Raw genomic sequence first — 13,047 nt, forward strand, 5'->3', positions numbered from 1 at the left:
ATTATCTTAACGTCCCTGCAGAAGAAAGTGAACTTTGAGCCTACCACCTCCTACCTGTTGAAGAACTTGAAGCCATTCTCAGCTTACACTTTCCAACTGGCTGCCAGGAGCAAACACGGAATTGGTGCATATACCAACGAAGTATCCATTGACACGCCTCAGACACGTGAGTCCAGTTTCATGTTGTACGGTGTGAATGGAGCGAGTGAAATGAGTTAGGCTTTATTTGGACAATGCAAACATGCTAGTGAGATGAAATGGTCGATATCCACAGTATCCAAGACAAATGTTACGATACCTCATTTGACTTTTGTGGAATATATTTCCAGAAAATTGTAGCTTATCTCCAGATGGTGTGACATCTGACTTTCAAGGTTCGATATTATGGAATTGATGGTATTTTTGTTGAAAATCATTTTGCATTGTTACAAATGGCCCAACCTGTCTTACATTGACCTCAGGGTTGATATTTCAACAAACGTTCTTCACATATCATTCATGATTGGCAGTCATATCTATCATTGTTGGCTATCAATGCGAGGTCTGTAAGAGACTAAGTAGAAGCATGGGTAGAAGCGAGATGTTTGTAGCTGGAGATGTGATCTCTGTCATGGATCGAGAGCTCAGACTTGAGGTCTGGAGGCAGGTATGTTTGTGTGTTTTAAGATTTAGTCGGTGTATTCTGTGTTGCGTCTCTTTAAGTCATTCTCTCTTTTCATCCGTCAAGCATTCAATCAAACAGACGTCAACACCCATCATTGAGTATCTTTGTTGAGTCATCTTGCTTTCTAGTCAAGGGCCATTTTTTTCTTGATAGCTTCTGTTCTCCAGTGTTTTGTTTTCATTTTGTTTCTTTGTCTTCTGTTGTCTTTCGTCTGCTCCATTCCATCCCCATTCCTCACCCCTCTGCACCCACCAAATAACAACTTACACACAACTTGCACACACCACCTACTCACACTTACCCCAATACAACTTCTCCTCAAAACTGGCCAACCAGTTCCTTCAGCACCTCCCCAGGACATAACATGCACCAGCCCCACTTCTACCAGCATCCTGGTAAGTTGGGCACCACCACCTGTGGAGTTTCAGAACGGCGTCATTACGGGATACACCATCCAGTACTCCACTACGGGGGGCAACAAAACATCCAAAAGAATTGACGACATTCTCCCGGAAAGTTCTCCATATCTCTTGGAAAACCTAGAGAAATGGACTGAGTATGGAATAACGGTACGGGCGCAGACGGAAGCCGGCGATGGACCAGAGAGTTTACAGCTGATTATCCGCACCGAGGAAGATGGTATGTTTGCAAACAGTCTTAGGATGCGCTGCCCCTGCTATCAATGGCTGTCCCACTGATACGACTAATGAGCTCAGAGCACCCTTCACTAATTAACTACATCATGACTTTGACAACCTCTCCTTTATCCCTTTGCAACCACCACAACTGGAAAAAATTCCCTTTACTCTTCCCCGCCACTTTCTATCCGTCTGCAGCAACCCTTTTTTCCCATGCTGCTGTTTTTATCCCCTTTTTTCTGCTTTTCAACTCCCAATGTTGGGATTTCCCTTCCTCAGAATAACAATACTCCTCAATAACTTACGCTGAACCTTGGCCTTCCCTCACCTCCAACTGCCCCCCCCCAACTCCCCACAGCTGTTTTTCATGTATTTTAACCACATTTCTTCAATGTGTTTGACTAATTTTCAGCAGTATTTTGACTTAGTGGCTGATACTCCCAGTGTTTCCACCAATAACACTCTCTCCAGTTTTGTGGGGGAGAAGTGTAGTTCTTGGCAGCACAAGAGAGGGTTTTTTTTTTTCTTGATAACAGTATTTTCTCTTTGACTGTCTGCCACTGTTTATCTGCCCATGGCGACAAATCCCTTTCTATCTGCCATTCTTATCTTTCTCTACATTTGCTTCTTCTCCGACACTGCTTTTTCCTCCATGTTTTTCCTCGAGCACCCACATTTTTTTTTTTTTTTTTTTTACTATTTTGACCTTTTTCTCCCCAGACATTAATGAAGATTTAGACTTTTTGGATGGTTGTATTTTTACATCAATTTTTCTGTATATTTTTTTTATCTGCCCCAAGCTATTTTTCATAAAAAAAAAATAGTTCCAGCTTAGCGTTGAGACATTTGAGTACCAGCCAGTGACCCTTGACCTCTATTCCAAAATGCATTTATAGTTCCAAGTGGTCCTCCTCGAGGGGTGGACGCAGAGACAGTGAACGCCTCAGCCATTAGAGTGAAATGGCGAGCGCCAGCCCCAGAGCTGCAGCATGGTCAGATCCGAGGCTACCAAGTCCACTATGTGAGGATGAACTACGGCGAGCCTCAGGGTCAACCCTCTATCAAGGACATCCTCATAGAGGACTCACAGGTATCAGTCCCACTATGAATTCAATTGAATCAGTCCATTGCATTTTAGATTCTTATATTAAGAATTACTTTTTCTCTCGATTTTTAGTGGGAATACACCCAGTCAGCTCAATACGTGAGTAAACATTTCTTTTACAATCATTGTAAAGCAGGGCGTGTAGATTGTTCAATATTGATTTTGCAATTTAAGTGAGGCGTTCAAATTTTGCTGACAAAATATGTACGTATTTATACTAAGAAACAAACCTGGATGCTAAACATTAAATGCAATTGCTAATGACTATGTAGCTTTGTTAGAGTATGTCAAAATGAAAAAGTTCATTAGTTCAACAAGGTAGTGGTGGGCTTTACGCAGTACTGCATATATACCCTTGTTTTGGATACAGCTAAGTGAACAATAAACAGAAATATTATGCATACATTGAATAAAAGTTCAATGTATGTAGATTCTTATGAGGGTGGTACCTTTTGGCATTTAGAGAGTAGAGCGGCCAACAATGCGGAGCAATACAACTAACCGATCGCCTTGTTTTGTTTTGCAGGAGGCAGTTCTTGGAGATTTGAAGGCAGACACCTCCTACTCCGTTTCAGTGGGTGCTTACACCGCCAAGGGAGATGGCGCTCGGAGCAAGCCTGTGAGCGTCTGCACCGCACTGCCATGTAAGCTACAGACGTGTGTTTTATGCAAATATTGGAATATACAGTAAATACAAGCAAAAACTAATAATGACATCCCAAAGCAGCTGTCATTGCATTGTTCACCTTTTATGTATCATACAAGGTAATAGAGAACTGCAATGTTTATAGGCTGTAAATTGTGGCTGTTAAATGTCAGCTGTGAAGTCTGCTTAAGCATGTAAAAACACTGTAAACTTAATAGTTTAACATCCGTTTTCTTCCCACGTAGCACACACAAGATATTAGACAAACCACCTATCAATGGAAATAAGCTAAGTGTTCTATTAGTAACATTTCTTTCTCTTTCGGCTTTTCCCTTCAGGGGTCGCCACAGCAAATCAGTCGCCTCCATCCAACCCTGTTTTTCGCATCTGTCAATTAATAACATATACTATACAAAAAATAAGTATCAGCATGGCCGCGTAGCAAGTACAAACGTGAGTGGATATCACAATACAACTCACATCTTAATGAACATAGTGAGTTGGACAATATCGGCGTGTTGGTTTTTGGAAAAAAAAGCCATTATCGGACATCTCCATACAGGCGGGGCAATCGCTTTTTCCACACAGGGCCATGGAGGTTTGATTTTTTTTTTATTTTTGCCCATAATAATAAAGTTTCATTTAAAAACTGCATGTTGAGTTTGTGGTCAGTTATCACTAATATTCAAATTCGTCTGACAATCTGCAACATTTAAGTGTGACAAACAAAAAAAAAATCGGGATGGGGCGGACACTTTTTCACACCACTGTATATAATATTTTAGCCTTTTTTATTGTATTTTTTGAGTTTGTGTTGAAAAAGCAAAAAAAAAAAATATATGTATATATATTGCTTTATATATTTTATATATTTTATGCTTATATATATATATATATAAGCATTTCAGGATATATAGTATGTATATATATATATATATATATAAGCATATAAATATATATATATATATATTATATAGTCAGATGGCCTTCATGCTCTTTTCCTCTTTTTTGCAGTGCCCGAAAAGCCCAAACTGATGGTGAGTGCAACTGACTCTGGCACTGCGATGCTGCAGTGGACCCCACCGCCCAATCCGCCCACCCCTCTCCTGGGTTATCGCCTAACCTTCGGCCGTGTGGACGTTCTTCCATTTACGGTGGTGGAGTTCCCCACAAAGGATAATCGCTACACAGCTCAGGACATCCACAAGGGTGCCAACTATGTTTTTAGACTGTCCGCCCGCAACAAAATGGGCTACGGAGAAGAGGCGGTTCAAGAAGTGGCCACCCCTGAAGACGTTCCAACTGGCTACCCAGAAAATATCATCTCAGAGGAGGTGTCTGCCAACTCCCTTCAACTGACTTGGAAATCAGTCCCGCTCATTGAACAAAATGGAAAAATTGTCAAGTACTCGGTTCTTTACAAGGATGTAAACAGTCGGGGGAATGCCTCCGAAGTTGTGGTGCCCGCTCCAGGGTCAAGTGTTTTATTGGAGGGTCTGAGCGCTGATACTGTGTATCATGTCAGGGTGTGCGCGTTCACGGCTGTCGGGCCCGGTCCATACAGCCCCGGTGTCCAGTTTAGGACGCAGCGGCTAGACCAAGGTAGGACTCACACTCACCGCCTAACAAGCCATCTTCCATCGGTCGGGATACCACACAAGCGTCCTGACATAGGACCCTAGTTCCAACATGCACACAAAACAGACACACATCTGAATACATCCTAAGTGTCCTTTTTCATTGTCTTGTCGCTGTACTCTTAGACAAAACATCCTTTTCCCAAAACAAGGTAAGTGTCTTGGGTCTGTCCGGTCACACTGACTGGGTCTCTGATACAAGCAAATAGATGGCGTGTGCTAGAGAGTAGTACCCAGGTATGCCCTTTTTGCCCGACAGGAGTTCACCATCAAGTTAATCTCCATTTCTTTGTTCTTTGCTTTTTTTTCTACTGTAGTTTTTGCCGCCAACTTCAGAGTGAAGGCCGCCATGAAGAACTCAGTTCTGTTGTCCTGGGAGATCCGAGACAAGAATCCTACTCAGCCATTCACTGTAAGTGCAATGGGATGATTGGGTTTCTCCTATAATAGCCAGACATAAATTCGTGTTCAAATGGGATAAGCATTGATAAATTATTGTGTGGATTCTAACCATATTTTACTGCAGGGGCGGGCAAACTTTTTGACTCGTTGATATGACAAAATTTACGGGGGGGGCAGACTATATATTTTACACGTAACAGTCCACCTGGTATTATTGTATCTGTAAAATTGTCATGCAATCTGCTATTATTATTTATTATTTTATATTTATATTTAAATATTTTACAAATAATAAAATATTACAATAATTACAATAAAATTAAAATAATAATTATTATTATGTAAAATATGCAAATATAACAATAATATTATATATAATTAATATAATAATTAGCATTAATATAATAATTATAATAATCATAATATTTCTAATAATTTCTAATAATATTATAATAATCTAATAATAATAATAATTATTATTATTATTATTATGTGCTTGTGTCCCTTTTTTCAGGAGCACTTTGTAAACAACAGACCATGTCAAAAAACGAAATTGATAAAACCATCAAAAGGTTGGCTCAGGCCATGATGCCAGGTTGTATGTTGAGTTTAAATGAAATACTTTGGAAAGATTGTGCGGGCCGTATTCAAACACTTGGCGGGCCGGATGTGGCCCCCGGGCCGTAGTTTGCCCACCCCTGTTTTACTGGGATGATCTTTGGGTGAATAGAGAATATCTCAGATTGCGTATTTTACTAATCTAAAATTCATAACAATTATTGGAGTTGCCACAAATGTAAAAATGATATTGGAATGAACAGCTTTGAAGCCAAAGAATATGCCCGTTGCAAGATTATTGCAAATGTGTGGATAAAAATAAGATCTTGTCATAATTTTATACTGAGTATATTGTGTTGCTCCATAATATATTATGCTCCATATTCAGATCTTGTATGGGAAGGGTCAGTCTGTGGAGGTGGACGGGAAGCAGACCCAGAAGCTGATCACTGGTCTGCAGCCAGACACCCTGTACTCCTTTTTGCTAACCAACCGTGCCAACAGCGCCGGGGGCCTCCAGCACCGCGTCACAGCCACCACTGCTCCGGATATCCTGAAAACCAAGCCCATCGTAGTGGGGAAGACCAATGCAGATGGCATGGTGACTGTGCAGCTTCCATCTGTGCAGACGGCAGCTAAAGTCAAGTAAGGAAAGCAAAAAAAAAAAAAAAAAAACATGCAGATTTTTCCATCTACAATTAAGTCAGAATGAAATGGAGCGCTCTATTGGTCCTTTCAGGAAATTCCGCCAACTTCCTTTGCATGCTGTCTTTATTGGGCAAACAGGAGGGATTTCTCCTTATGAGTTGGCGGCTATTCAGTTCTTCAAACTCCCACATCAGGCAGGGTTAAAGCACAAAGCTCGTAATCTTTTTCAAACCAAGAATAAACACACAGAAGCAATGTACTCCTTAGAAATCCTCTGTAAATTTCAGCATGAGTCATTCCACTGCAACACCCACCATGGCGGGCTCCGGTCTCATTATTTTCTGTGTCTGTTCCTGTCCTTTTGGACCTTTGCCAGCCTGCACTTGAAAAGGCCGAGAAGATCGCAGAGGACGCTTTATCAAACCCACTCCAGTAGATTTTCTGGAGTTTTATTTAACACTTGAAGTATTTACAGGATAACAGGTTAGGATGATAACCTTTAAATCAAAGAGGAATAGATCATCACAGTTGTAACTTCGGGACAATAATAGTTTAAAAGTGGTCTCTCCCGTCTTCTCTTGTCATTCAAATCATTTGTATAGTTGTGACAATGACATTTGAGTAGTTTTTACAATGATCTTTGGATTAGATCTTTCTGTTGTCGACTAAATTTACAAATTATTTACTTTTTATGCCATCATATGATGCATGTAATGTCAAACAAGTCATTTTTCCAATATTTTGCTGCACGGTATTTAAGTGGTTAGCACGCAGGGCACACAGCTTCAATTCCCTGCTCGGGCATCTCTGTGTGGAGTTTGCATGTTTGTTTTTTTTCCGGGTACTCCGGTTTCCTCCCACATTCCAAAAACATGCTAGGTTAATTGGCGACTCCAAATTGTCCATAGGTATGAATGTGAGTGTGAATGGTTGTTTGTCTATATGTGCCCTGTGATTGGCTGGCGACCAGTCCAGGGTGTACCCGGCCTCTCACCCAAAGACAGCTGGGATAGTCTCCAGCACCCCCGCGACCCTCGTGAGGAAAAGCGGTAGAAAATGAATGAATGAATTAATGAATGAATAGGTTGGACATTAAGTATGAATGTGAGTGTGAATGGTTGTTTGTCTATATGTGCCCTGGGATTGGCTGGCAACCAGTCCAGACTGTACCCCGCCTCTCGGTCTGAAGACAGCTGGGATAGGCTCCAGCACGCCTGTGACCCTTGTGAGGATAAGCGGTACAGAAAATGGATATTCTCAAATTAGCCAAATTCGCAAGAACAGTTCCGTCCAAATAAAAGATCGAGACTCAAACTAACCAGTTGCACATTTCATTTTATTGCAAAAACACGTCATCAACATTTCGACTTTTTCAGGTCATCCTCAGTATTTTGCCACACTGATGTAATGCAAGTTATGTTATTAACAGCAAGCAGTGGAGTGAGTCATGCTCTGGGGGACACATGGACCATTTTAGTGTGAGTGCCCTTCAGGCTAATGACAAATTGTCCTTCTCTAATGATGCTTTTACTTTTGTTCTCCTACATGGCTTAGGGCCCTTTAGACACTTCATTAGGTACACCAGTGCGAGAGCTGTAGCATAAATCCTGCCTTCATTGACATTTAGCAATATGATAGTTGTAAGAAATGAAGAGTAGCTGATGGTCTATTCATCATGGATGCTGTGTTCCAGGGGTTATTACGTGGTTGTGGTGCCTCTGAAGAAGCAACGAGGAGGGAAATTCCAGAATCCCTGGGAGGACCCAGACCAGATGAACCTGGATGAGGTGAGAGCATCATGATGTACTTGTTGTACTTTAGAAAGTGTGTGACCCACCTACAATATCTCACAAAAGTGAGTACAGTGAGTACCTCACTTTTCAGCCACCATTTTTATTACTGTAAATATTCTGAAGGGACAATACCAAAGAAATGAAACGTAGATATACTTTGGAGTACTCAGTGTACAGCTTGTATAGTGATATAATTTGCCTATCCATTTAAAATGACTCACTGCCAATATTTTAATAGTCTGAATAGCAGGAAGCTCAAGTATCTTTTTTACAGCTAATCTGGTGCTACCATCAAACAAAAGTTCCAACAAAAGTCTACCAAAGTAACTCAAGTCAAATGAAATAATATGAACTACTCCAATTTCTAACCAATCTACGTCAGATTCTCAAAGCAGAGATTTTATGCCATACATTTGGCAGGAAATTTGAACATTGAACATGTCAAAAATCAGATTCATAAATACAATTTTCGGATTTTTCTTGTTGCCCATCAATGTTGCCTTCAGACACATTTTCCACAATTTTCTTTGTTATGATATGAAACTGATCTCAAAAGAAATCATGATTATTAGATAAGTGGGATTACTTTTCATGCCGGGCTGCACAATGGATGAGTGGTTAGCATGTTGGCAACACAGTCAGGAGATCGGGAAGATCGGGAAGTACTCCGGTTTCCTCCCACATTCCAAAAACATGCTAGGTTAATTGGCGACTCCAAATTGTCCATAGGTATGAATGTGAGTGTGAATGGTTGTTTGTGTATATGTGCCCTGTGATTGGCTGGCGACCAGTCCAGGGAGTACTCTAGTGTGCTCTAGTGAGCATAAGCAGCATAGAAAATGTATGGATAGATACGCTCTAAAAAGATCACTGATACTTATATGAATATGATGGTCTTAAGCTATTTTGTTCTCACTCGTTGTGCTCAATGTGTCTGTCTTGTGTTTCTGTTCTTTCCTATAAGCTTCTGAAGGAGATTAACAGAACCAGTGTGAGCCGAGCCCTCCGTATCCGCAGACAAGTCGGTCTGTCAGATCCCAGGTCGTACGTTAGCGCTCACTTCAAGACCCTGCCCATGGAGTTTACGCTCGGCGATGGCCGAAACTACGGCGACTTTCGTAATCGTCCACTGCAGAATGGCCAGGAGTATGTCTTCTTTGTGCTTGCCCTGCTGGACTTCTCAGAGAATGTGAGTTGCACAATATAAATATTTGTTATACGCAGGGGTTTGAAAAGCCCCAACTAAATGCTCTTGTGAATATTACCTATGATTATCTATTATTATTACCTATTATGATCAGTAACACCACATGCTCCCACACAGACCATGTTCTCCACCAGCCCGTATTCCGATCCTGTGACATCATCAGATGTAGACCCACAGCCGATTGTTGACGAGGAGGAGGGTCTCCTGTGGGTCGTGGGTCCTGTCCTGGCTGTCATCTTTATCGTGTGCATAGTCATCGCCATCCTTCTTTTTAAAAGGTAAAAGCATGGGAATTTAATTTAAACGTGTTCTTAGCCATCTACTTTTTCTTTGAAGCCTTTTTTAAACCTTTGACTTGAGGCTTTTACTGAGTCAATTAACATCTCAAACGCTCTCATACCAAATCAGGCTTAGTTTAATGGGACTTGTAATCTGTTTTGAAATCTGCACATAGAGAGGTTATCTTGCCAAACAAATGGGAGGTAGATACAATTATCAAAACATTACCATTATTTATGATAATCATCAGGCCTCCCAGCTATAGCTTTGTTAACACACATGAATAATTACTGCAGCGGATGCGGTACGGCAAAATACATTTGCCTGATGCTAATGATCTTAAGTTCACGATCCATTAGTAACCGCCTTGTTCATGAGTGTGCAAGGGTGAGATCAGTGGAATCTAAATATACATGCAGTCGTTTTCTTTTAGAAGTGAACACAGAATAGAGTGATAAAATCTGGTTTGAGTTTCTGTCTTAGATGATAATAATAATAATGTCCTAAACAATGTCCTTGTTTTGTTTTTGTTTTTTTTTTATAATCTCCATCTGGATCCAGCAAACCTGACAGGTAATCAACCTTTATTTTTTTCCTAATCATTTTAGGATTTTTTTTCCTAATGATAGAAATAATGGAGATATGGCCCCAACTTACACAATGTGCTCACTTAAAGTTACATCTAAATAGAAGCTATCAGTAAAAGACAGCCATTCATCGCGGGTATGCTGGAGACTATCCCAGCTGACTTTGGGCGAGAGGCAGGGTACACCCTGGACTGGTCGCCAGCCAATCACAGGGCACATATAGACAAATAACCATTAACCATTCACATATAGACAAATAACCATTAACCATTCACATATAGACAAATAACCATTCACACTCACATTTGGAGTCACCAATTAACCTAGCTGGAGCCTATCCCAGCTGACTTTGGGCGATAGGCGGGGTACACCCTGGACTGGTCGCCAGCCAATCACAGGGCACATATAGACAAACAACCATTAACCATTCACATATAGACAAATAACCATTCACACTCACATTTGGAGTCACCAATTAACCTAGCTGGAGCCTATCCCAGCTGACTTTGGGCGTGAGGCGGGGTGGACCCTGGACTGGTCGCCAGCCAATCACAGGGCACATATAGACAAACAACCATTCACACTCATATTTGGAGTCACCAATTAACCTAGCTGGAGCCTATCCCAGCTGACTTTAGGCGTGAGGCGGGGTGGACCCTGGACTGGTCGCCAGCCAATCACACGGCACATATAGACAAACTCATTTTTGGAGTCGCCAATTAACCTAGCATGTTTTTGAAATGTGGGAGGAAACCGGAGTACCCTGAGAAAACCCACGCACACACGAGGAGAACGTGCAAACAGCCAGGCAACCAAATGTTGAATGTCGGGTGATGGCTTTCCCATTAAGAATGAATAAATAAATACATTTTGAAATGTAAATCTGACTCATCCTTCTCAAAAACCGTATTTTAACCACCACATTCGCCATATTTTGGAGCAGTGATAAGGTGTCTAATGTTATCCTAGGAAACGAGCTGAGGCCGAGGGCAGGAAAGGCAGCTTCCCCTGCAGCAAAGCCATGTCGTCTCACCACCCCACTGATCCCGTGGAACTGCGTAGAATCAACTTCCAGACTCCAGGTAGCGTGTGCACCCTGCTTTTTGCAGCGCCTACATAGTTGGCTGTGTTTTCTTTAACCCTGGTATTGTTTCCCTTTCAGCCTACCGTGTATCAGTGTACCGTGGTTATCAGCGTTTGTCAAGTTAGTTGGTCTCAGTCTGCCAAAGATATGCTGTCATGGTTATCGTCCTCCTACTCGCCAGTTCATTTCTGTCATTCTTGGGTCTGTCTCTGTTTGTATTAGATGTCCATGCTAACTAACTTCCATCCCACATAGGATGAAGCTGCTTCAATTGACAACATCTCATCAAAAAAAACCCTGGGAATACAGTGGAACTGCTGAAGTCAAACAATGGATGAAACGCTGGTCAACATACCGTTTCTTTAGATTTCAAATCATATTGCACCATCTTCAAATATTTATTAAATATCTGGTGATTTCGGGTTTATTGCACTTTCCTACATCAAAATAACTTCCATGTTTAGTTGTATTGTTGTTTTGTTAGTCGGATTGTGGTTTGTACAACTTAATGCAAATCGAGAGGTTCCACTGTATTTCGTCGAAACTTTTTTTTTTTTTCCTCCCCAATGCTAAATTTTTAACAGCTTGTGTCACAGCCTTTTTTAATCTCCAGCAGCCGCACAGACTCTAAGGACATGTTATTATGCCTCAGTAACTTTCCGAACATGCACATTGTTCTTTCTGTCTGCTTTGGAGAGAAAATGGTCACTTAACAAAGAAACACTTCCATTTGCTTTCTCCGCTGGCACTGTGTGGACAGACACTAAAAATATATAAAAATAAATAAAAACACCTCCTTTGAGGACCCTCTTAACTCTCTTAACATTTTCTTTGCAAAAAGCAAGTGGAGTTGTTCCAAAATGGCCTTTTTTTTTTTTTTTTTCTATTCCGGTAGGCATGGCAAGCCACCCGCCTGTCCCCATCTCGGAGCTGGCAGATAACATTGAGCGCCTGAAGGCAAACGACAATCTGAAGTTCTCTCAGGAGTATGAGGTAGGAATGCTGATGATTGCCCCCCCCACTCCCCCACCCCCCACTGAGAATCTACATGCATGTCGATCATTGCCATTATCTCTTAGCCAGTTTTGGTAACTTTGGATTAAGACTCACAAACTCTTCGAGTAAGTCTACATTGTACAGTCTGAACAAAAGTCTTGGGACACCACTGAAACATGAACATGAGGATTGTCTTCATTGTCCCAAACCAAAAGGCCATTGACTGAGACATTCATTCATTTTCTACAACTTATCATCACGAGGATCGCGGGGGTGCTGGAGTCTATCCCAGCTGTCTTCTGAGGCGGCATCATACACAAACAAAAATGAAGAACAAGTTAAAGATACTTGTAGTGTCACAGACCCACACCCAACATGTAGGAAGTAAAGTCAAATAAATCCAATATTTCCATAGAGTATAGAAAACCTCTTCTTCGAACAAGTTTGACCTCCTAAACCATGGGATTATTAAACTTTACAGGGACTTTCACGGACTTGCGGTGTTTGAAATCTGCGACCTTCTAAACAATTTTTAACATTAGAGCTGTCTATACTCGAAATAACACCCCTATAGTCACCTTTACACTTTTGTTGATTATGACAGCGTATTGTTGATATTGTCATGATTAATTCATTTCTAAACTGCGAATAATATTTTTATTACAAAAATTGTATTCAAATAAAAATTACAATTAAAATTACAATGTTTATTATTTGACAGCCCTGGTTATTTCACATTCATTGTGGCAAAAATGGAATAAAACTCAGTCACTGTACAAATAGAGTCAACCTAACTGTATATT

The 13,047-nt window shown here is 41.0% G+C and overlaps 1 protein-coding gene across 17 annotated transcripts in view; it reads left to right on the top strand.

Moving 5' to 3' along the window:
- The window catches only part of LOC131137438 (receptor-type tyrosine-protein phosphatase delta-like), a 174,741-nt gene that overhangs the window by 137,636 nt on the left and 24,058 nt on the right, over positions 1 to 13,047 (top strand). For 11 of the 17 annotated variants that reach the window (XM_078793291.1, XM_078793295.1, XM_058085433.2 and 8 more), the window contains 14 exons: positions 22 to 166; positions 1,001 to 1,303; positions 2,199 to 2,392; positions 2,480 to 2,506; positions 2,934 to 3,051; positions 4,068 to 4,655; positions 5,008 to 5,102; positions 6,039 to 6,295; positions 7,992 to 8,085; positions 9,056 to 9,280; positions 9,416 to 9,576; positions 10,139 to 10,150; positions 11,134 to 11,246; positions 12,144 to 12,241. In XM_078793291.1, coding sequence (XP_078649417.1) covers positions 22 to 166; positions 1,001 to 1,303; positions 2,199 to 2,392; positions 2,480 to 2,506; positions 2,934 to 3,051; positions 4,068 to 4,655; positions 5,008 to 5,102; positions 6,039 to 6,295; positions 7,992 to 8,085; positions 9,056 to 9,280; positions 9,416 to 9,576; positions 10,139 to 10,150; positions 11,134 to 11,246; positions 12,144 to 12,241 — 2,430 coding nt within the window. The remainder of the gene's footprint in view (positions 1 to 21; positions 167 to 1,000; positions 1,304 to 2,198; positions 2,393 to 2,479; positions 2,507 to 2,933; positions 3,052 to 4,067; positions 4,656 to 5,007; positions 5,103 to 6,038; positions 6,296 to 7,991; positions 8,086 to 9,055; positions 9,281 to 9,415; positions 9,577 to 10,138; positions 10,151 to 11,133; positions 11,247 to 12,143; positions 12,242 to 13,047) is intronic. The other 6 variants (XM_078793299.1, XM_078793300.1, XM_078793304.1 and 3 more) reach the window with 1 other exon arrangement.

This window comes from Doryrhamphus excisus, linkage group LG9 (genome assembly GCF_037039965.1).
Source record: "Doryrhamphus excisus strain RoL-2023G ecotype Guam linkage group LG9, RoL_Dexc_Guam_v1.1, whole genome shotgun sequence".
In the NCBI taxonomy this organism is placed as follows: domain Eukaryota; kingdom Metazoa; phylum Chordata; class Actinopteri; order Syngnathiformes; family Syngnathidae; genus Doryrhamphus; species Doryrhamphus excisus.